This window comes from Silurus aristotelis (assembly GCF_946808225.1).
Source record: "Silurus aristotelis genome assembly, chromosome: 6".
Classification (NCBI taxonomy): domain Eukaryota; kingdom Metazoa; phylum Chordata; class Actinopteri; order Siluriformes; family Siluridae; genus Silurus; species Silurus aristotelis.
Window position 1 is genome coordinate 24,383,512 of NC_139579.1, and position 24,129 is coordinate 24,407,640.

General features: G+C 39.3%; 1 protein-coding gene across 8 annotated transcripts in view; it reads left to right on the plus strand.

Annotated features, from left to right (window-relative positions):
- The first annotated feature begins 800 nt into the window (after positions 1-800).
- esrrb (estrogen-related receptor beta) overlaps positions 801-24,129 on the plus strand; it is a 50,954-nt gene continuing 27,625 nt past the window's right edge. The window contains exons 1-4 of one of the 8 annotated variants that reach the window (XM_083543956.1): positions 4,765-5,239; positions 9,428-9,478; positions 17,727-17,813; positions 18,731-19,152. In XM_083543956.1, coding sequence (XP_083400082.1) covers positions 17,788-17,813; positions 18,731-19,152 — 448 coding nt within the window. In that variant the 5' untranslated portion in view covers positions 4,765-5,239; positions 9,428-9,478; positions 17,727-17,787. Of the gene's footprint in view, positions 991-1,112; positions 1,241-4,764; positions 5,240-8,180; positions 9,122-9,427; positions 9,479-17,726; positions 17,814-18,730; positions 19,153-24,129 lie in introns of those variants that run through there. The other 7 variants (XM_083543957.1, XM_083543960.1, XM_083543959.1 and 4 more) reach the window with 7 other exon arrangements.

The window sequence follows — 24,129 nt, forward strand, 5'->3', positions numbered from 1 at the left end:
TTCTAAGATCTACAGCAAGCCTGAACAAAGTGGTTATTGAAGATAATGATAAAGATGTGCAGTTTACATAAGAAGCTACCAAGTTGTTTAATTTTAAATTCATATATATATATATATATATATATATATATATATATATATATATATATATATATATATATATATATATATATATATAGTTGCATTCATGAACATACCTCTTTTGAACTCTTTTGGATTCTTGTGAAACAGTGCTCCCTCTAGTGGAGCTAATCAAATGATTCACTATGATTCTGAGACGCTTTCAGAGGTTTATAAGCGGTTTTATCCACACGGTGGCTTTTTAATGAAATCATATTTGTGATAATGACAGTTGTTTCTCCTTTAGGCCAGTCTTTTAACTGAGCCGATGGTGCTGGTGCTACTGCATGTGGAGAATACGAAACATTCCATTACAATAATAAATAAAAACGTAAATAAAAACAGATCAGAAAAGTACTATAATAATAACAATACTACTGCTATTATAAGTGCAGGTGATTCAGAATCGCGCATCCCCTGTAGATCCTGCGCACTTCACCACCTCACCATACTGAAATGTTTAGTCACCCAAGTTTCTACACGGGAAATTGATCATTTCCTGACGTTTTCAAAAGAAACAAAATATTTACTTTGGGGTGAAGTTAACACGAATGATATCCGACACCGTTGCCAAACTCTTAGCTCACCTGCCCTCAGACGCGACGCTAACAGTTATCTCGTAATTTATTCATCGACGGCGGAGTCCGAGCCCTTTAGCCCTTTAGCCCGCTCTTTCTACCCCCGCAACTACGACATGGCTCCAGATTGGCACTGCCTGCCATCCTGCCAACTCGAATTTCCTTTCGCTAAAACTACACGAAAGCCCGACGTCGTTTGGGAAGGAGAGGGAGAAAGGGATCGTGAACGCGCGCGTGTATGAGTGGATGAAAGTCTCGGGAACGCGCTCGAAGGTGAAGTTTATTACCGCAGGTTAGTGTTTGGGTTGGAAACGCTGGAGCGCAATTCAGGTGTGTTGTGGGATACAGTTAGTCAAAGCTGGAGGAGGGGTTCACACACACACACACACACACACACACACACACACACACACACACTTGTACAGCACGAGGAGTCAGGTTGGGAAAGGTAAGCGCAGTCGGGACAGGAGGAAACACATCTCTCTTTACGCACTCACACCTGCCTGCAGGAGAACTCGAAAATGGCCTGTATGTGGGAAAAGGTAGAGTACTTTCCCTCCACCTTTTTCTTCTTTCTTCTCTTTTTTTTCCCGGAACCAAAAATAGACATTTATTTTTGCTTCTTTCTTTTAATTGAATTAGCTCACCTTGGCAGCTCGTGTGCGCGCACAGCCGCGGTTGCGCGCCGCGAAAACTTTGCGAGTTCAGGTATCAGGAAACACGGCGTGTTACCTTTAACGTGCACCGGAGAGCATTTTACATGTCTGAATCAATAGCGTGGAGTATCCAGCACACTTATTAAACCTCTTAACCTCGGGATGCTGAGCACTTAGAATGCGCTTCATCCACTCATAATACACTTTGCTGGGAGTTTCCTTCCTAAATGAATAGGTGCAATCTCGGACACGACATTGCATGTAATTGAGTGTCTTTTTTTTTTATATATTTTTTTTTTATATTATTTCCTTGAAATAATTCGAATTCTAATCATTCTTTTCCTAAACTGTTCGCGTCACGTGAACATGACGTGGAAAAATGTCCAGGTACGGAAATGACGCCACCAGATCTAAACATCAATTTAGAAAGAAACTATAGTGCTGTAATGATTAGTGTCATGTCACATTAAGGAGGGAAATTCTCTCTCTCTCTCTCTCTCTCTCTCTCTCTCTCTCTCTCTCTCTCTCTCTCTCTCTCTCTCTCTCTCTCTCTTTCACTCACTCAATCACTAGCAGTAGTCTATAGAAGTTACCTTAGTTACATGGGACCTCAGGTATAGCTGTGATGCAGCATTGACATCATTTAAGAGCACAATGGAAGAGGAATTGATTTTGGTCTGTATGTGACTGTACACTGACCCCAGTCTGCTCCCTCCGCTTTCGGTGTGCTCACTTCATTAGGAAGCTCCAGTGCACTAGATGGCTGAGTGTCCCTGGCTAGTGGGGTGGCCTGTATGGCTTCTACACAGTTGACCTGATTTTATATTGTACACACCAAAACAGTGAACACGCCGTTGTGACCTCTGTTACACTGAAACACTTCTTCATCCAATTTCTAGAACCTGTTCATTCTGCATTTGAAGCTCCCCCCCCCTATATGTTTAGTGCATGGCATCATTTATATTCAGGTTTGCATTGTGATTAAATTCATAGTGCATCAAGCAAAAAATTTGCACTACAATCTTAGAAAACAGTCGACTGAATACACGGAATTAGGATATTTTTACTCTTTCTACAGAAATAACTTTTTTTTTTAGCTATGTTTTTTTAAATTATGTATTATGTGATATGCTGGTTATTCTATAAAATATACCTGCATTGGGACTTTTACCAAAACCATTCAATTTCTCACTAAATCAATACTCATTTATCCCTTTTCTGATTTAAACAAACAAACAAAAAAATGTTGCTTGAACGTAAATCTCTTTATTTATTAAATATTATATTGGTAAACTGAGTTAAGTACATGTGTAAGGAATAGTGCATTAAAAAATGCATGAAGCAGCACTTTTTTTTCTCTTCTTTTCTTTTTTTTTTTTTTGTGCAGGATCCCAAACGCCTGCCACTTAATAAGCATTCCAGAGGGATTCTCCGTTCCCCTTAAACCAAATCAGGTGGATTAAAATCTCGGATGAATGACCTTTAATCCCATGTTTTGCAATTAAATTACAGTATGTTACTGAATTTCTGAAACATCAGTCACCTACTCGGTATGAACCCCCACCGTTGATGTGTTTAAAAATATTTTAGCACTATTTCCAGCGGTCTTCTTTGCAATTTCACATGCATGTTGGAGTGAATGAGTGTTTTACTATTTGATCTTATAGCATATATACATATTAAGTAAGAGGACGTCATTTTATTTGTATATTTATTTCAGTTGCTGTTTTAGATTCAAAAAGTCAAAAGACTTCAATTTACACTTTGATCATATTTTTTTATCTTTGGCTGTCATGTTATACCAAACTGTCGTGTGCTTCAAACAAGCTGTAATGTCCATCTGAATAGGCGGTGTCTTATATGCAAAGTAAATTTGAAGGCCTGCAGTAAAGCATCAATGGGACCTGTGATGATCAATAGGGATTGCATGATGCTTTAGTATTGATTATGGAAACGTGAGCAGATGAATAGGACTGGTTTCTCTTAAGGTTATGCTGAACCGGCTAATAACAAGACAACCCCCCCCCCCACACACACACACACACACACCCCCCCTCCAGAGCCTTCTGGTGTATTCGAGCAGAAGGTGAGCACAAACAAATAGGAAACATGCACAGCTATAGTCGTGTAGTATGATTATTAAATAGAGTTTCTTTATTTGCCTAGCATGCCTCAGTCACGGCAAATGCTTTATAGGATTTATTCATTTAGGTTTTGTGGGACGCAGACAGATACATCTGTTCATATTACCCACTGGCTTTGCCAAAGCTCCTTTTTGGATGATACGGTGTGCCGTTGCTTTTATAAAATGGGATACAGTAACATGGAGACGCTCATCAACTGTGAAATGGTATCTGCATTCCCTGCATAGTTCCAAGGCTTGATCAACAGCGAGACACTGGTGTTTTTGAAGCCGCGGGACACTGAAGACAGGCGAGGATTTTCTGCCGCCTTAGAAGCTGATGGGTGTCCAGTTTGAGTTATTACTTGAAACATTTCTCACACTTGCTCTGAAACTTCCACAAGATGGTCACTGTATCATGGTGTGCATGAAACTTCACAGATACTCTGATTTATGGCCAGAGCTGAAATGGCCACTGATCATTGATTTGGCAGGTTTTTTTTTTTTTTTTTTTTTTTTATGAAAAAAGTGAATTGTGTGGACTTTTCTTCGTTGCTTGTTCCAGTTCATGAATAAACATATTGAGGAACAAATAAAAAATTAAAACTACTATATGCATATGCAAAATAAACTATAAATGACATAAAAATGCATTTAAACACTAATAATAAAATAGAATGCTCACTTAAAAATAGACAAAAAAATGCAGAATTGCTTTTCAGATATAATCTGTAAATCTTTAGTTAATTCTAGGTGACGATAATAATAATAATAATAATAATAATAATAATAATAATAATAATAATAAAACAATTTCTGTAGTAAATAGTACACAATTGTTTTCTTTTTACAGGGAACAAGTCAGTTTGATTAATCTAGTCATTTGCAAAATATAAAAAAATTGCTTAAATAAATTAACTATAGAGTGCTATATAACATATGTATAGAGTTTTAACATGATTTTTGTTTTTATAAAAAAAAAAAATGTTTATTAAAATGTAATTTTGACAGAAATATCACACACTCATTTTTTTGTGGTAAGTTTGCCATTAATTTGTACTCATACAATACGACTTGATGATAGATCTCAGAAGTGTGTATAGCGGGTGATGTGATTGTCTGTGGGGGCATTTAAGACACCCCTACCCCACCCCTTCCGACTCTTCTCCCCACCCCCTCCCATGTGTTCCACCAGCGCTCTATGTCGCTTTAAGTCCTGCCCCCCGGAGCCAGCCAACAGCAGCTGTTCCATATTCATCAAGCCCTTCAGTCTTAAAGAGCCCTATCCCGAGCATGGAAAGAGTCATTTCTCTCTCGCGCGCTCTCCCAGCCACTCCATCTTACCGCTCTCTCCCACCTCTGCTGCTGCGTCTCTCACTCTCCTTCTCTCTCTCTTTCTTGCTCTCACCCCCCCTTTAGCTGTCGCCAGTCCCCCCCTACACTCCGGCACATCCTCATCCACACACAGATACGTACACACGTGCACACACACACACACTACTAACTTCCACACACACACACACACGTGCACTCGCCCACAGGCGCACCCACTTGTACCTGTGCAGACTGGGGGGTACCGTGCTGCTGGGTGCTTCGCTTTTTTGCTTTTTCCTTTGAAGGTGTCTGCCTCTCTTTTTTGTGGGGGGAGAATTAGTTGTCACTTGTTTTACTCTTTCCTCCTTTTCTGCTTCCTGGAATGCTAAAACTGGACTGATGGACGTTTCAGAACTTTGCATCCCTGACCCTCTCAGCTATCATAACCAGTAGGTGCACCTTTCCTCTCTTTCATTTCTGCTTTGTTTTAACCCACTTCCCTCACTGCGCTTCCTTTCACTTTTCTTTCTATTTCTCAGCTTTTTTTTCTTCTTCTTTGTAAAAAGTATTTGATCGAAAGCAACTTTTTTTTTTTTTTTTTTTTTTACTGTAATTGCAGAGACTTTCTACTTTTATCTCGCTTTCTCTGTCTCTCTCTCTCTCACACACACATACACACACTCATGCATATATTCTCAGTCATTCTGTTTTGTGGTAAATGAGGCTTGAAGACACTTTTAACCACAGGATAGCAGGTGCTCTGAGATCGTACCGTGTAGGACGCAAAGAAATCTGTCTCCTGAAAGCCGGTGGAGAGATGTGTGTGGCACACTCTTTGCACATTGCATTAAGTGCGTAGCCAATCAATTAGAGGCTCCTTAATGCGATTTCCTTTTATTTGTGTGTAAGAGTGTGTGTGTGTGTGTGTGTGTGTGTGTGTGTGTGTGTATGTGCGGTAAAAAGAAACAAAAACCGAAACACTTCTGAAGGTCCTTCATGCTGGACAAAAGGAATAAGTGACGAAGCCAGGAAGCAGCACTTAGACTCGTGCCTCCTGTTGAAGGTGTGGGAATAAAAGGAGAGAAGGTTAAACAGATCACATGGAGATTGGCTCGGCTGGGATTATTTGTTGGTGGAGAGGGAGAGAGGAAAGGATGATAATGGGGAGACGGGCTCAGTGCGGTGCTGCTCGGGACTCGCTCTCACACACTCTCCACACACTCACACACTCTCGCGTCTGTCCCGTCACGGCGCTTCATAAACTTCTGCTTTTAAATCCCCAATGCATTGTCATTCCCATACAGTTTTAAAATAATTGAACCACAATGTAGTTTGTACTTTACCTTCTGCACATATTGTGGAAGTGTTTTATATAATTAAATTTTTTTAACTATTTGTTTAATTGTTAAAAAAAATCATAATACCTCTGTCCAGTTCTTCAAACTTCTATAAATATCTACATATAAATACGAAAACCTTTTTCTTTGACGCTACTGCTTGTGCAATATTTCTCCCAATTTATAGCCATCCGAAGTTAATTTATTTCTTTATTCCTGTGCTCACTAGGTGATCTCTACATGTACGGGTATATATCATGCTGAAAGAACAATCATAAGCCACACTGAAAGCGCTCATAATTTAAGACGATAACTCTTTTCATGCTAAAAATCTAATCAGCCAAATGTGTGTGTTGTGGCTGGATTATCATAAAATCATACACACCGTGGCAGCTTGAAAGATTGATATGATTGAAAAGAGTAATGGCAAGTAGCTCGGACGTATGTTTTGTTTTTTGTTGGCTTTTTGCGACGTGTGAGACACTGAAGGAATGGAATGAAACATGGCGAAATTGACAGTGCTACAAAATGGTGTGTGTGTGTGTGTGTGTGTGTGTGTGTGTGTGTGTGTGTGTGTGTATTTGGGGAAGTGTGTCTGTCGGCTGCTGACCACACTGTGCCCCGGCCGAGCTCGTTAACTCCTTAGCCACGCATATTTTAATCTGCTTTGTAGAACTAAGCAGGATTAGTAAGGTTCAATAGAGCTCTTTTCTAGCTGCACAGGGAACAGCCTGGACTCGAACCTACACGTTCACACAGTTTTTAAAACAGCTCATGAAATAGAGTGGAAAATAGGAGAAAATGTGCATGTAGGTGTAGATTAGTGCTGTGATTTTTCAGCATATGCTGTATGCATATATTTTTCATTATAATAAATTCATATGTATATATTTATTTTTCATCAACATCAGTTTAAATAGAAATTAATGTTAATATCTCAAATATTTTATATATGAAAATTAAAAAGTACCAAAAAACTATGAAACAATGAAAATATTCCTCTCATTAACTAAATACTATTTTTTTATATATTTTTTTTTTCTTGCAAAAACTTGCATTTAATGTCAATAATTATCATTTATACACAGCCTGTGTACACTTTATACTATTTCATAATTCCATGTCATCTCTTTTATGTTAATATTTTGTTAATGGTATTTTGTTTATGTATTTATTTGTAATGATGTTAATTATATTAACATTTTATAACAAGCTCACAGATACAGACAGATTTTTTTTTATTGTACATACGCATTTCTGGGGACAATTTTTGCTACACAGAAGTGACTGGTAGAAGCTTGTTTAATACATACACACTGATCATACGCGTGTGTGCACTGTAACAGTTTGTTAAAGATCAGGGCAAGTCATACATTAGTCCATCATTTTATATCTAATTTGATAAAAAAAAAAAAAATTATAATTCAATGTTCTAATAGTGTCTTAGACACACCACAGTATTGAGGTAGTGTGTAATCAGAGACATTATTTAAATGTGTGACAGTAGCATGCTACAGAAAAAAGAATGAAGCCAATTTTTCTACCAAGGCAGAGTTTATTTGAAACAAATACATAATAATATTTGAAAAAAAAAGGTTTCTGTTTTGTGCTAAGTTGATGTAACATCAACGCTTAGGTTGGGTTTGTTGTGTGTGTGCGTGTGTGTGTGTGTGTGTGTGTGTGTGTGTGTGTTTGTGTGAAGCAGGTGTGTTCTAGAATAAAATGAATTAGTAATTTTTATAATAATATAGCATGTGTGTAAATGTGTGTAGATAGGGTTGTTAGATTACTTTTGTATTTTGTGTTACTGCTAATGGATACATTTTATAATACTAAAACTGGAAAGCTCGAAAATTATTAGCTAATTGTAAAAAACAAAAAGTAAAAAAAAAAAAATAAAAAAAAAACAGACTATAATTCTAAAAAAAGATTGTTTGTTGAAAATTAAGGTTAGGAAAAATAGAATATTTGGTCGAGTTTAAGTTTTGAATATAATTCATATAAATACAATATTTTTTTTAAACGTTCTAATAAATCATCTTTAACAGCAGAGATTGATCTCGAGTGAAACGCTCTTGTTCAGTGTGTTGAGTTGTGCATTAGTGTTCCACTGGTGAATTCAGTATAGATCTTATTCTGTGACCCATCGCTTTATCCACACCGATAATGTAAATAATACATTCATTAGTATCAGATGTAGAGATCCTCGATGATTACGCGTGACATTTTCAGAGAAACGACATCGATGAGCGTGAAATGTTTGCGGATCCGGTTTTCTGCTAAATCTAACATTTGTGTTTGGCCCATGTGGCAATCGTGTTTGTCTGTTACGCTTATTTTTATAGTGTCTTCTTTGTTAAGTTTGCATGCCAGAGCGCAGGCAGCAGCTGGGGGGATATGTCTCTGTTTATTGCCCCTCTCGAGTTGTTGTGGTGCTTCTTTACTACTCCAAAATCTGGCAATATTGTGCCTTGTCGCTTCGAGTTTTTCTTTGCTCTTAGCATTCACAATGAGCAAGAATGAAAAGAGACAGGACTTTTTTATGTGTTCCTCACTTACTGACAAGCCTATCTTGTTTTCTCACTCACACCAGTACCCCCCTTCCCGTGTTAGTCTATAGCGGAATGACAGTGCGATTATGTATTTCTGTGGCGAACCTCCATAAGCACTCAATGATGAATTACACTTAAATTTGTTTGACTTCATTCCCAAGTTGGCGCATTAAATGCTTAAAATGCACAACCCTCCCACTGCTTTTGCTCTTTTTTTTTTTTTTTTTCCCCACCCTTCGGCTCCTTTTTATTGTATTACCTATAGAGAAAACAAGGCAACGGAATTGTATTAGTGTATCTTAAGTTAAAAGCTCCTTGCTCTTTGACCAAGTGTTTCAGTGCTATTGGGTTAATCAGATTTTTGCTGTCTGCGTGGAGATGCTATCGTGGCTAAGCAGAGCAGCCCCCCACTCCGACACTATCCAGATGGGATCGGCTTACGGTAATTTGGTTTCAGAATACATTACCCACACGGGCCTGTGGCTGCGCTCGACCTACCTTTTCCCTAAAACGAGGGGCTTTGACGAGACTAGGCAGCATATATACAAGCCCACAGCCTTCTGACTGACCTATGGCACGTGTCGAATCAAAAAAATCTGTCTAATCAAAAACACTGTACACTTTACACCCTCACTGGAGCGGTGCTATTGAAGGACATGTGCAAGAAGTCTTTCTATTAGCAAATGACAACTGTTTTTTTTATGCATTGCTGTCACTCTGTTTCTAAACACATCTCCTTTACCAACAGGGCCTCCTTGTCCCATTCTCTGGCCACTCAGAAGGAGCCCTCTCGCTTCTGGTAAGCCGTGCACAGCACGCTCATTCCTTGCACTGTAAATGAATTGATTCAGTGGTTGTGCACTCGTGTGGCCCACATGGGAGCCTTTACCCCCCCGAGGTTCTCTGGGATGCGCTCTGTATTGACCGTTGCACGCTTGCATTTTGTGTTGCGCATGTTTCAATGCGAGTTTTTTTTTTTGTCTTTTACTCTCTCTCACACGCACGTACAAGTGATTTTAAAGTTAAAATTCCTTTGCAGATTGATACGACCAGTATTCATTTTCCATCTTAGCCATGGGCATCTCATGTCTGTGTTTATGCATGAAGGGTTTACTTGGTCATAACATGACCTTGTTGAGCTTCTTCTAGTCGAGAGCTCTGCAGTCTCACTCCCTCATTCAGCACTCTCACACCTTGCGGCAGCAACCAAAGAAGCCCTCGTCACCGTCCCCTCTCATTCTCTCGAAGGTTACCTTGGCATCCGAGCCTTGGTGTGACAGTGTGTTTAAAAATAAAGTGGGGTCCATTAGCGCTCTGAGGATAATGTCTGCCTGAGCTGGGGCCAGAACACATGCACAGTCTGGGGGCCTTGCATCCGCCTGCCTCCACCCGCCCGCAAGCAACTGCTATCACTGACACTGTGCGTCAGCACATCTTCCTGTTGCTCCAGCACCAAGAGGGCAGTCACGATTCACACACAGAAAAAAAAACAACAATGTGTGAATGAGATTAAAAATAATGAGTTTAAAGGATATTTAGAAATGCTTTCTTTTCAATTGAATGTAATAGAAAGCAATTGCTCCTAGAGTAAATCTAATAAAAACCGACAGCAGTGTAACAGTCAGTGCTGCACATACCATTTAATTGTAAGTACAACCTGCAGAGCAATAGCGTGGGTCTGTGCAAACCCCTTTGCCTCTGTTTGCATAAGTGACACTGTCAATCGCACAGACCTCATGAGAACGATCCTCGCCCTGCCTTCTGATTTGCTCCCTAATTAAATGTTTATGCAGGGGAAAATGCTAAGTCCGCCAATTTACACTTTGCGAGGATGAGAGGGGACGAACCACAATGTGCATTGGGTGGCTATGCGAGCGTTTATCGTACAATGTTATTGGTATCGAACGTTCAGCCGTTTGAAGGTTATGTTTCTGAGCAGTAATTGAAATGCAAAATAACATTAGGATCGATGGTTAGCTCTGTTTATTTATGAAATCAATAATGAAACGGTCCGTCACAATGCAGGCTTTGATTCTTTCTGACAGCCAAACTGTGTGCACACTGCACCCGGCTACTGCAGCCCGTACAGCCTCAGCTACACGGCCTAGAAAACCCACACTATCCTGTCTCTTCATACACACACATACACATAGAGACAGGACAGAAACATTGCAGTGAAAGTTTTCAGCATTGCATTTTGATTTGTGATAGTATTTCAGTTGGGTAGTGTCAATAATTACATTATCATTACTAATCTATAATTCATTAATCTATATAAATCATTAATTATTAATAAACTCCATTAATAGTACTTATGCTGAACAAATTATAAATATGATACACATTGCTTAAATGAGATGATCAGGATTTGTGGAACGTTTCCAAGTAAAGTCTTCAAAGTACACACACACACACACACACACATACACACACACATACAAATATATATATATATATATATATATATATATATATTTTTTTTTTAGTCAAGACTATGGTGCAGCACAAAACATGGTTGCATGTTGCACAAGATTATGTAAAGAGCAAACATGTATCAGTGCAAATACAATGCAATACAATGATTAATCATGATAACTAATCATGACATCTCAACAGCATCATATGAAAAGTTACGGGCTTAAGATAATTTTAGACTAATAGTTATCCCTCAGACGTGTCATTCTTCTAACTTTTTAAAACTTTTAGAAAAGTAAGCAGGTCAGTTTTAGTTTAGTGTCAGCATGTTATCTCGACAGCATGGCACTTTTGTTCTTCTGGTTCTGACCTGCTAACAGTAAGCAGTGGAGCAGAGTGTATTATAATGTAAATCTTATTTTACAGCAGCGTTATGCGAGCTGTACTGTTCCTGTGTGCCGCACGCCAAAGAGTGGAGTCACGCTGGGCGCTGCACTGGAAACTTTTTGGCAAATGCATTTGGGTAAAACTGCCAGCCAACCTGGACGAGTGAGTGAGTGCTTGGACGAGAGCTCTGGTTTACAGCAGCCCCAGCTGTAGCTGTCATGCGTTCTTATTTGAAGTTTGGATTGTAGATTCTTTCCTGTAGCAGTGCTAGAAGGGTGCTATTTAAAACGCAATATAAAAAGATATTGCGTTTCAAATAGCAGTGTATCAGAATGGCGTGGAGTTGTGGGTAAATCTATTCAGTGTTTCTGCTCTGTAGGGTGCAACTTAAATTCAGTTAAAGACAGCTGAATGTGTTGAGGACTAACAATATAATAGATGTTGGAATATAGTTAAATATCATTGGTATGGTTGTAAGTAAATGTGGTGTTGAAATGTAATAGTTAAGTATCATTGGTATGGTTGTAAGTAAATGTGGTGTTGAAATGTAATTTTTTTTTTTGCGTTTAACTAAATATAAAAGGCTGATCCATATTGTAAATTGAAAAGCTGTGATTAATTATTGCAATTAAATTTTTGCGCCAAGTCATTCATTCCCACAGCGAGATGGGACGGTTCAGATTCATTTGCGTTGTTGCTGTGCATGCTGAGTGAAATTTTCTCCAAAAATTGCAAAATATTATTGACTGGTGGTTTAGTTTTTGTGATTCAGCATTACAAGTGTACAGTGTTAACGTTTAGCTATTTACAGGAATAAAATGTGTGGAGGATGTAACACAATTGAGAGGATCGCTTCAGAAATATTTATACTGTGGGTAAAAAGGTACCTTCGTGGTTAAATGATGCCGTGACATTGCTTTAGAAACATTACACAATATATAATATATACATATGTCTAACGTCTTAATAGACCTAAATGCAAGGGAAAATCCTGCTCTGTGTAGAGTTTCACGATATATTTATAAAACAAAGTTAAAATTTGTTTATTATTTTATCTAGTTGCCACACTTGGGGCCAGTGTGTGATGAACAGCTTCTTCTCATGCACTCGTTATTGTGTTTTCCTTTTGCTCCGTTTCTTCATGACTGAGCATGGGTGAGGGTGCAAACATTTCTACAGCTGATTGTTCAGTAATTGTCACTTGCATGGGGCCGAGTCAGGTGGATACGTTCGTCTCTCCTGCTGAATATGTAAGTCTGTGTTGCATTTTCCACTGGGCATTCCCTGTGATGAAGAGAGTAATTGATGACTATGGAGTGATGGGCTCTTTGTTCATAGCAGGCAGAGTTCCCCTCTAAACAAGGACAGCATATGAGAGGAAGATTAATGAACTAATTTCATGCATCGTTCCTTGCTTTGGTCTTCGTCTATTTCCAGCTTATGCACTCAGATTTGTAATATACACATAATGGGGTGCCTTTATAATAATAATAATAATTCCATCTGTTGGGATTGGAAATGGATGGGCTCAGCAGTATGTACATATGAATTAACTCTCAAAGAGCCTCGTATTCATTTAATGCGTGTTTAGTTATTTTGAATTGTCTGCGGTGGATGTTGAATTTGATTAGGAAATGAGGTTTCCTTTGTGTCCAATATGGCTCAATTAGTTCGAATAGGTGGACGAGTTATTTTTGAATGTGCAGCAGGGTTTTGATTACATCTGTCAATGTGCCTAGGATTTGGGAGTCTGCTCAGAAATCAGGTTAACATATTTGTGTCTGTAAGTCTTACATCACTATCGTGAGTAGTGTCACTGAGTTAAATAGAAATGGAGGCAACATGAAGTACAACTTCATATCAGAGCCTCACACACCACCAGAGATTTTGATGTCCGTATGGTAAACGATGTTGAAGCTCTTCACTATGACAAACATACTTTTTATTTTTTTATTTTAGTAAACTACAGACATCCGGAATGATTTCTACAAAGGGACACCCACCTACGTACTCATTTCACTCCATTTCAGAGGCCCAGAATATATTTGATGTCAGCTAATTATTTAGCAGAAAAAGCACCATTATACATAATTTATAGTGTAAAACGAAAAAAGGGAGCGATTTAAAAAACCCTCCCTAGTGTGTGCCAAGCGAGGACTGAACTACTTTTTCCATATGATGAGCTGTTCAATTCAATAGGGAGCTTTACCACTGGGCTTGCACAGTTTCTGGTTAACCCATTCACTGCCACAGAATGAGCATAGCTGTATATCCTGCACACACTTTATCAAATGCAGGTTTTCTGCCTTGCAGGGATGCAGCATTAACAGTGTAACAGTGAAATTATGTACGTAGAAAAAATAACAGTGCGTTGTGGTCACTTAATAGACCATTTGAATTTATATTTAAGAGTAACTGCGCATATAAGTCATGCATAAAGCATTTTGGCAAAATTTACTGCTTAATAGTGCTTTATCTAGTGTTCTCATATTCCCGCTTTGGTTTGGGTTACCTTCTTCGCTTTAATAACTACTGTTCCTCGAAATAGTTCCACAATAAATAATTTGTCAAATCACTGTAACATTAGAGTTGTGCTCGCTGTCTCTCCAACAGAGATGTATGTGTCCGGTGAAAAACACTATTTCAAGTTGCAGACTCCAAAGTATGCCACAGTACTGCGGTGTGCTGTTTCCTAAAATATCGTACAAAAGCATCAAATGTCTAACTGTGTGTAAAGGGAATATTTAAGTAGATTAAGCGTTATGCGAATATTAAAACACGTTTGTTTCATACGTATGGGTGTGTTAAGCAAAGCGAAGCGTCTATGCACACTTCTTTAATAAACATTTATTGGATACAAATTAAAGTCTAATATTTGACACGGAAATACTCAATGAACTGTTGTTCTTTGCGCAATTCTGCAACACTGTGCAAGTCTCCCAGCTGATCAGTGACTTCAGCTATCTGTGGAATTGTCTACAATTCTCTCTTCTCATCTATAAAAAGGCTTACGTCAGTGAACGGAGTGTTCCTGTCTGAAGACGACCCCCTTGTTTCGACCCCTCCCCTCAGAACAGGAAGGAAGGAAAAGATCAATAAATGTGATCTGCGTCTGGACCCGGGCTATCAGACCAGGCAGGGGCAGCAAGCACGGCTAGGGCTCATGTTGTTGTCGTGAGTGAGCTCATAGTTTTATAAAGACTGCAGGGAGAAGCCGGGCAGAGGGGCTAAATTTAATCCTGGGCTGCAGACACGCGAGTTTAATTGCCGGGCTGCTGGGCCGGGCCAGTCCCCCTTGTGGTAACCCAGCACCAGCCGCCACTGTGAGTAGCCCACACGGACTATTGATCCACTGCCCTATCTCTCTTTCTTTTTTCTCTCGTTCTCTTGTTTCTCTCATTTGGCCTGCTTTGCTCCTCTGCTCCATCATCCAGATTATTCTCCACTACTACATTCTTCTACACTATTTCATCTTCCTCACTGTGTTCACTACTCACTCACTTAGTCGTTTGTTTTATATATATATATGGTTCCCTGTTTAGAGAGAATACTGAATGAGCATCCCCAAAATCTGGCCTCGGTTAGAGATACAGACAGATTCTGGTAGAATACAGGACATGGTGTTATTTGCTTCATTTAAATGTGATTTGTATAACACAATAGACATTGTGAGCAAAGCAGCTTACAGAAATAAAACGGATTCAGATATAGATTTGATATTATTAAAATGATTATAATTATTATGAGCAAGCCAGAGGCAAAGGGACAAGGTAGATAAAATGAGAAAGAAACCTTAAGAGAAACCAGATTCATAAGGGATCCCAGTTTTATCTGGGTGACACCGGATACTGTGATTATACATCATTTTCTTCTATCACTGTGTACTATCTGGGCAAATGGTGCAAGTGTGTAACCAGGAACTTTTTTGATGAAGTTATCAGCTGTTCCCTGATGGAGATTTGAGTGCGCACTCTTAATATCAATTAATGACCGAAGACACCTTCATGGTTTCTGAGCGGCTGCATTCACAGTAAACTCATATGTTTGTAGGTTATCTTTTAAAGCCTTGATTTTGTAGATTTCACTGTTCGCTTGCATTTCTGTCTCAAATATGTACATATGCACACACACACACACACACACACACACACACACACACACACACACACACACACACACACACACACACACACACACACACACAATTTAAAAAATTGCCCCCTAGGTCTGAGGCCCCAATATTCCCTTGGTAGCTGTTAACCCAAAGCGTTTATGTGGCTAGGCAGAGGCAGTCTCCATATTTCCTAGTGGTCCTCACTGGGCCAGTCTGGCTCATACCTCATTCCCCCCCTTCCCCCAAGGGGAAGGCCCCTAGAGAATGCACTTCATCTAGAAAAAAAAAAAAACCATTTAATTTGCATGTTCATATGATGAAACCAAATATTGTCTGTACATGCAGACAGAAAGATTAAATCCCGAAATGCACTAATGTTGTATTCATCGAATACGATCAAAAATGATTCAATCACTTTACACGCACTGTTTACTAAATTCGCCCCTGCTGTAAATGCTGCCACACCTAAGTGTGAGCTCTCTGCGCAAGTCGCTGCCTCCAGAGGGAAAGGGCAATGTGGCAGTGTGGCAGCTGCCCGCGAGGCTTGACTGTTGCCTGCGAGCCCAGAGGAGTGTGAGTGCCTGTCAGGAGTTAATTGAGTTCCTCCTCCAGTGGCTGCTCCCAGGCCAGACCCTTATCAGGCACATCGCCTGGGGTCCTCTGACTGATCCCCCTGCCTCCTCAGAGGGCCATCTGATAGCGCCCTGTCTGCAAAGGACTTCCCGCTCTAACTGTGTGTGTGTGTGTGTGTGTGTGTGTGTGTGTGTGTGTGTGTGTGTGTAAGAGAGAGAAAGAATGAGAGAAAGTAAAACGGAGGGAGCTTGGTGGACTGGAATCTGCTCACTCCACTGTGAAGGAATTGCGTACAGGAAACACATACCTAGATTCAGAATTAGTTTCTGAATTTGTTTTCCTGTGAGCCTCATTGCACGCTGAGGTTAGAAAAGCAAGATGGCACTGAGGGTGAGAGACTCTGCATTCTTCCGTGGCCTTCAGGAGCACGGAGGGCACGGGATCATTAGAGCAGCTAATCTCCAGCGCCACCGCCGTGGCGCAATGACATTACAGCAGCTAAAATTCTGTTAGGGCTGCTGCAAGGAATCAGATTAGCCTCAAACTGAACATTATGCTTTTGTGGCCACCACTCAGCATGAATTTTGATGGGGAGTACAGTGGATCAAAAGGGGGTAGGTGAAAAAAAAAAAAACGATCGATGTGGCACTCGGAGCATGCAGAGATAAAACACAGAGAAGAGCGAACTTTAAACATAAATGCAAGGCTTTTCTTTAAGGTTTGGCTAAATATTTTGGATGCACCAAAAAACGTTTGAAAGTCAAGATTTAAATTATTGAAAAAAGGTGTGATGTTAGTGACGTAAGAAAGGTCGGATGATCTAAAACAATATTTTAGTTATGAACCCAGTGCTGGGAATTCAAACACTTATGCAATTATGTTAAGTGTCACCTCCATGCTAACCCTTGGCCTTTGAACTAAACCCGCCTGAATATGAAAAATACGGGCTAAATCGAAATGCCATGCTTTTTGACATTTTAAATATATAGTTTTTAATAGTGAATGTGGGAAACGTGCTCTCTTTCTCTCTCTCGCTTTCTCTTATACGCACACATATATACAATGACGGATGAGAATTCTTTTATTACCAGTGAAAAATAAATTTTTTTCCCAATTTTTCCCATTTTCTTAATTTTAATTTTTTTTTTTTGGGGGGATGACTCTTTTTACATTGGCTTCAAAAACAGCAATTGAGGGCTCAGACAAAGGCCTTATTCTGCAAGGTCAACGGTTTTAACAGGAGGCAGTTTTTTATTATTTATTTTAGCAGTTAACCTTTTTGTGAATTTCCAGAGGTAGCGGCAGCTGTGGCTACGATGAATATACATGGTGGGCGAGTGAGAGAAAAGCTTAGCAATGATTTAATTTGACACGTTGACCCTGTATTCACAGACATGGGAAGCCAGGATGGGAAAGTAAGGGTGACCCGATGACCCTAAGTCTTGAACCCTACAGTCACCCACACTTACAATTAAATCAGCCGGGGAGGGAGAGAGCGACGGCAGAGAAACAGAAAAGATATATAAATACGATTTATTTTTTTAATTCTATCCTATAGCACATTCATCTCCTCTTCTCTTTGTGTATATGTTTTCTGAGAGAAACACTTTGTTTTGCTGATGATGGGGAATCCTGACAGTGACATGTAAGCTCCTGTGTGTCAATATTTGTCATTTGTTAGCAGTATGCTAATTATGCTAATACACTAAAACAAAATGCTCGGGGTGTGGGCCTGCCACTCAAAAACTAACCCCGGCAACATGATTTGCATAAAGTTAAGTGAAGCTCAATTTCGATAATGTGAACAAATGCTGACCTCTTACCCTGCTGTCTGCACCTAATACTAACGTATGAGTAATGGATGAGCAATCCAATGCAGATCCTTCTTTTTTTTTTTGTTCTGTGTGAAATACAGTACATGTGCAACAACATGGATTGATTATAACATTAATTTTTTATTAGTTAATCTGTAAATATTCAGGATTTCTGTGTTTAAACAATGTTTCACTTTTCCCAACCCAGGAAATACCTTAAATCCTTCCCATTTCTGTGTTTTTGTTTACTTCCTTTTTAGTTTGAATTTCCCATTCCTCAGCTCATGTAGTTGCTTTGGCATGCTTACAATATGGGTCTTTTTTTATCTTCTATCCTTTTTTTTTTTTTCTTAAAAAAAAACAAAAAACACATTTAATCTACAAGCATGCTGTCATTTGTCCCAGAATCCGAGCTCGATGATTAGATTACTCTGACAGCAAGTCTTTTAAAAAGGGAAATGTCTGGAACAGCTTGTGCACACAAACACTGATGTTCTTCATAATGCTCATAATATATGTCTATTTCAAAGCTGCATGAAAGCATCCTTTCTGTTGCAATTTCACAATAGTGCATTTCTTTTTCGGCTTGAGTAATATAACCTGAAACACGCCTTCTTATCACTTTCTAGCGATGCCCATGACAGTAAAGTCTCGCGTACATTTTAGTAATATGTAGATCTAGACAATTCATATGGAATATAGCATCCTGGTTTAAATATCCTCTGTTTTGCTCTTTTTTTTTTCCCAGGCTGTTAAACAGGATGGCCGCTGAGGAGCGGCACCTGCCCTCCAGCTGTGGCTCATACATAAAGACAGAGCCATCTAGTCCGTCCTCACTGGTGGACACAGCCAGTCACCCAAGTCCCGGTGCACACTCAGACGCTAGCGGCGGCTACGGCAGTGCCATCCATAGCCACTCTAACGGCCTTGACTCTCCTCCCATGTTCACGCCGGCAGGACCCCTTGGTGCAGCGGGCAGCGCCTGCCGCAAGCGCTATGACGACTGCTCCAGCACGTTGCTTGACGATTCGGGCCCAATCAAATGCGAGTACATGCTCAACTCTATCCCAAAACGGCTGTGTCTGGTATGCGGAGACATTGCTTCTGGCTACCACTATGGCGTGGCCTCCTGCGAAGCCTGCAAAGCCTTCTTCAAAAGGACCATACAAGGTACTGGTACATATAACATGCCATAAACAGTAAAACTCCCACTGAATTTCTGCTTCATCAGCCTTAAAATAAAATTGTTATTATTTCAAATGATCAGATTTCTGAATGATGCGTCTGCATTCAGTCAGTGATATACACCCTCAATGTATATCCCATTTGGCAACACTGGTGACATCAACATAATCAATTGATTTGCTTGTCTGCAAGGCGTGTATTATTACACTGACACATGATCAGATGACCACACTGACCGGACATGCATAGGAATTAAAGATGGTATATTTTTCACTGGTTTCGGGCCTTGCTTCAAATAGCACAAGAATTTTGAAAAGAGTTAGAATTAAATGCATAATATAACTTGTTTTCACGAGATTCAAATACTGATATTGCAGTTTCTAGTTCTAATGAAAGGCATCTTTTTTTTATTATTATTATTTAAACCTTTAGTGTGTGGTTTTAATACATTTTCATTATTGTGAAAATTTCAATGTTTAGCAATATAAACATATTCTGTTTTTTTATGGACGTATTGCCTAGTTTTAATAAGTGCATTCATTGACGAATCTTAAACCAGTCGATCCAGGTTAATAGTTTTGTTAGTAAGACTTAATTTGTGAAAGTTTAGCTATATGATCTGTGCACTGGCTGACACACAGTGTAGGTACCAACTGTCAGCAGTGAGGTCACATTGGTTTGGCATAGGCAATGCAGTCAGTGTGTTGTGACCCAGATATCAATCAGATGAAGTCATATTGATGTGTGTGTGTGTGTGTGTGTGTGTGTGTGTGTGTGTGTGTGTGTGTGTGTGTGTGCGCATAAGGAAAAGACAGAGTAACAATAAAGCATGACTACCCATAATTACAGCCTGATCTCATTGCTCTGTCATTGTAAACCTTTAACAACATGATGACACTAATGCATATCTCTAGGACTAAGTCGCCTTATTACACAGGTGGATATTGGCTGTGCTTTAACGTACTAAATATAACTCTTAGATAGTGACCCGGTGTACATTTACAAATGGGAAAAGTTAAATTTTTTTATTCATTTTTTTTTTTATTCAGGTGTTTGATTTCTGTTCTGTCAGCGATGTTGAAATTGGCCCAGAGGTCCTATCAGCTTCAAACAGTCTATGTACCTTTTTGCAGACAAACAGCTGCCTTTGTCCAAATCCTTCTATTTGCACTGACTTTCACAGCAATCTCCTCTATTGACAAAAGATGAGTATTTTCCCTCAAGTCACATATTTAGAAACAGGCTTTTTAGCCTGCTACAGTGAGGTGCACAAAAGCTATTAAACCAAAAAAGGACCCTTGGAAGAATGAGGCATTTTAAGTGGAGTGATGGCCTAAACAATTAAAAAGAGGAGCGTTTCAAAAAAGAAAGAAAGAACGAAAGAAAGAAAATGTCAAAGACCTTTCTGCTTATTCCCCTTCTCTATGTCAAGTTGAAATTTTCTTCTCTATCTCTCCCTCTCTTTGGCTCTTTTCTTTCTCTTGGAGGGCTGCCTGTAATGGACCTAATCTTGTGCCGTTTGTCCGAGCCACAGGAGTTTTGTCAATAACAATCAGCGTTCAGAAGGAGTAATTAAGGCCGAGGCTTTTCATTAGGCCAAAGGGAGGGGGCTGTCTCCGGGGACGACCGGCACAATTAGAAACGCAGGCACGCGTCGCTGGGTAATTTCAGTGAAGGGGAAGGAAGAAGGGATAAAAAAAAAGAGGAACAGGAAAAAAAACTGTGGACTTTCTTCAGATTGGAAAGGGACAGTGCTGCTCTTTTGAAAGAGCGAGAGAGAGGCGGGCTAATGGCATAATAAGCAGACATGGTCCCCGACTGAACATGGGAGGATTTTGGGAGGAGAAAAAAAAAAAAGTAAAAAAGAAAAGAGAGCACTGAGGGCGACTGAGAGGATGAGTAGAAAAGAGAATGGGCAGACAAAGAGCCCTTAAAGGAAAAAACAGGGGAAGTGATGTGAATTAGACGTGATTAATTAAGTAAATAATGAGGCTGACGAGGGTTGTAAGTGTGAGCCAGCGTCCCTTTAATGAGGACAAAGCAGGAGAGGTGGCATTTAATTTGCCTTGTCATTTTAATCAATTCCATTCAGCCTTAACGCCACTGCAAAATGGCTTTTTTACTGCCAAACATGTAATACCTTCTCCACATTCACGAGTCTTATTGAAAAATGAGTTGTCACAGCCGCAAAGGCTGCTTTTGCCTTTTTATCACCAAGACAGTATTGTTAAAACAGAGTGATCTAAAGCCTCGCAGTGAATAGCAGGTGATCTGCAGGCATTTAAACTCTCCAGAAGTCATACCCGAGCATATTCAATTTATACAGTGCGCTTTGTGCTTTTCTCCCCAAACATCACTCTGCCGCCTTTTATTGTAAAGCCATGATACATGTTGTGTAGCCAAACCAAGAATAAACTTTTTATTGTTCCATATTTCATGTGCTTTATCTTTTTCTACACCTTCCTGAACTCAGCCACCACTTTTCTATAAACCAGTGTAGTTTAATACCAAGCTGAAAAAAGGTCAAAGGAAATATTATCTCTCAATAAGTTGCAGTATTTTTGTCTAATTATTGATGTAGGATGGTATCTTCTAGCATGTGTTATCACAATGAGAGAAGAATTTCTTGTCATAAAGTTCAACAGAAATTTCTTTCCGTTCTTTAATTCTCTCATTCCCCCTCTTTCCTAGCTTCATTTAGCTTTCTTTTTCGGTTCACTTCATCCCAGCCCTCCTTCTCCCTACAGACAAAGACTCCACTGGCCTTACCTTTTCAACACAAAGGTGGATGGCAAATCCATCTCTTGTAACCTATTCATCCACTGTAAAGCCCCCTTGAACCTGTATGTTGAGATAGTTACATCAGTCAGAGCCAAGCCCCAAATTAACGTCATCTCTGATCACCATCCTGATACCCCCCCACCACCATTGTCCCAGACACCTTGTGCACACCACCAATCAAACACTAAACATCTTCTAATTTCCAACTCATTTTGAACACGAGTATAGAATGAAAACTAAACCATATCAACTGCCCCCTCCCCCTTCTTCTGCCCAGTAATAGAGCTTGACAGTCAGCCTGTAAAAGTCAGTTTAGATTTTGATGAGAAATACCTGTCATTTTACTGTAATTTACTTACCAGCCCCTAGTCTGCCCCACACCACGCCCTGGCACAGGTCCTGAAAAGCCATAAAAGAAATTGAGACAGATAAATATTGAGAAGATAAAACTCTTTCCTTGTAATCTTTTTTTTTTCCACTAAAGTTATTTTTATGTTTAACAAAATAAAACTTAATATGAAACCAGATCAACTGAAAATGCTGGAGATTTAAAAAACTAAAAAACTAAAAAAATATATGTATTTATATTTACCTCTTTTTCTCTCTCTCTCTCTTTCTCTCTCTCTCTCTCTCTCTCTCTCTCTCTCTCTCTCTCTCTCTCTGTTGTTTCTGGAACTTTAGCTATAGACAGGTATTTAGTAACACAAGCTTCTACTTCTTTTTTTAACCCTTTAGAAAACATATCAATGTGTATCGTTACACCTCACTTTGGGTATAAATGCATGGCCATTATATTTAAATGGATTCCTGTATTTTAGCATAGCTGTCTGTAGTTGGTGTGTACAAGGGTGTAACATGTAAATTAGAGCAAGCTGGACATCCGGAGGGACTCACAGGACTTCCTGCTATGCTGATGATAAATTTTGCCGTTCAGGCAGCCAGGATACAGGCTCCGAAAACTGCAAATGAAAAGCCACATCTGCGCACCGATGTGTTGAGCATCAACCAATCCTCAGTTATCTAAGAAGCACATCGGAAATCTATTTGATTAAAACTGTTTTGTTTTTCACATCCACAAAAGGGAAAACAGGAAGAGGAGCAATCCGACTTCATCACACTCATTTTCACACCTTTATTTACTCCAAACCCAAAGAGATCTGTGGCATTTGCATACTGATTTGTATAACCCAGATAAGAGGTGGAATTTCTAATTATTTAATATATCTAGGGACCTTCCACTTGATCTGTGCAATAATGTGTTAACATAATTGCCCGAGTTGGGAATGGAAATGGAGGGAAGCAGAGGAAACGATGGTACTGTATAGTAATAGTTTTTCTACTTGTAAAAATAGAGCCAAAGCTTTAGGAATTAAATGTGTATGTGGTGCTGTCAACTATGTATATCATGTTGCATCTTGTAAAGTTTGTATTTCTGAAATCCAAAAAGCGAATTGAATAAGTTATGAAAATGTGTGAAGTGCATGAGGATTTTTGTGCAGGTTTTGAATGTAACATTTAGACTTAATCAAATAAAAACTCAATTTACATGATGACCATAAGCAGTATGTGTGTGTATATATATGTGTATCTTTTTTAATAATATTCAGAACCTGTCCATGCTAAACCGGTGTGGTATTGGCATTCACAGTGGACTTTTATTCTGCATTCAGAGCTCTCTCATGCCATTACCCATACACATCCTAATTGAAATGCCTCCCTCTAGTTAAATGTACCTACATGGACACACGTAGAATGGGGTCGTATATCAAGCACTCTGGCTATTGTTAGCTGTACAATACAGCAAAAACAGCTCTTTATTGTGTACCAATGAAACCCCTATTCATGTGTATCAAGCGCTGAAGTGCTTGACTTGAATAATGCATCAGTGCAGTAGACACACTATATGTAAATGGGGGTGGGGGGCCTGGTTCCGATTTGGTCAAACATAATGTAAAATGCTAATAGTGGTCTGGTTTAGAAAGTGATTTGCTACTCTGCTCTTTTCTAATCACAAAGATATTTAAATAACAATAAAAACGTTCGTCAATGCAGTGTATAAAAAAATCAGTTTTTTTAATGTATTTTTGATGGTGAAGTACAAACAACTCTTGTTTTTTCTGTTTTTAATTTGTTTCAAATCGAACTTGTCCGGTAAAGGACATCTATTGTAGGTCAATGTGG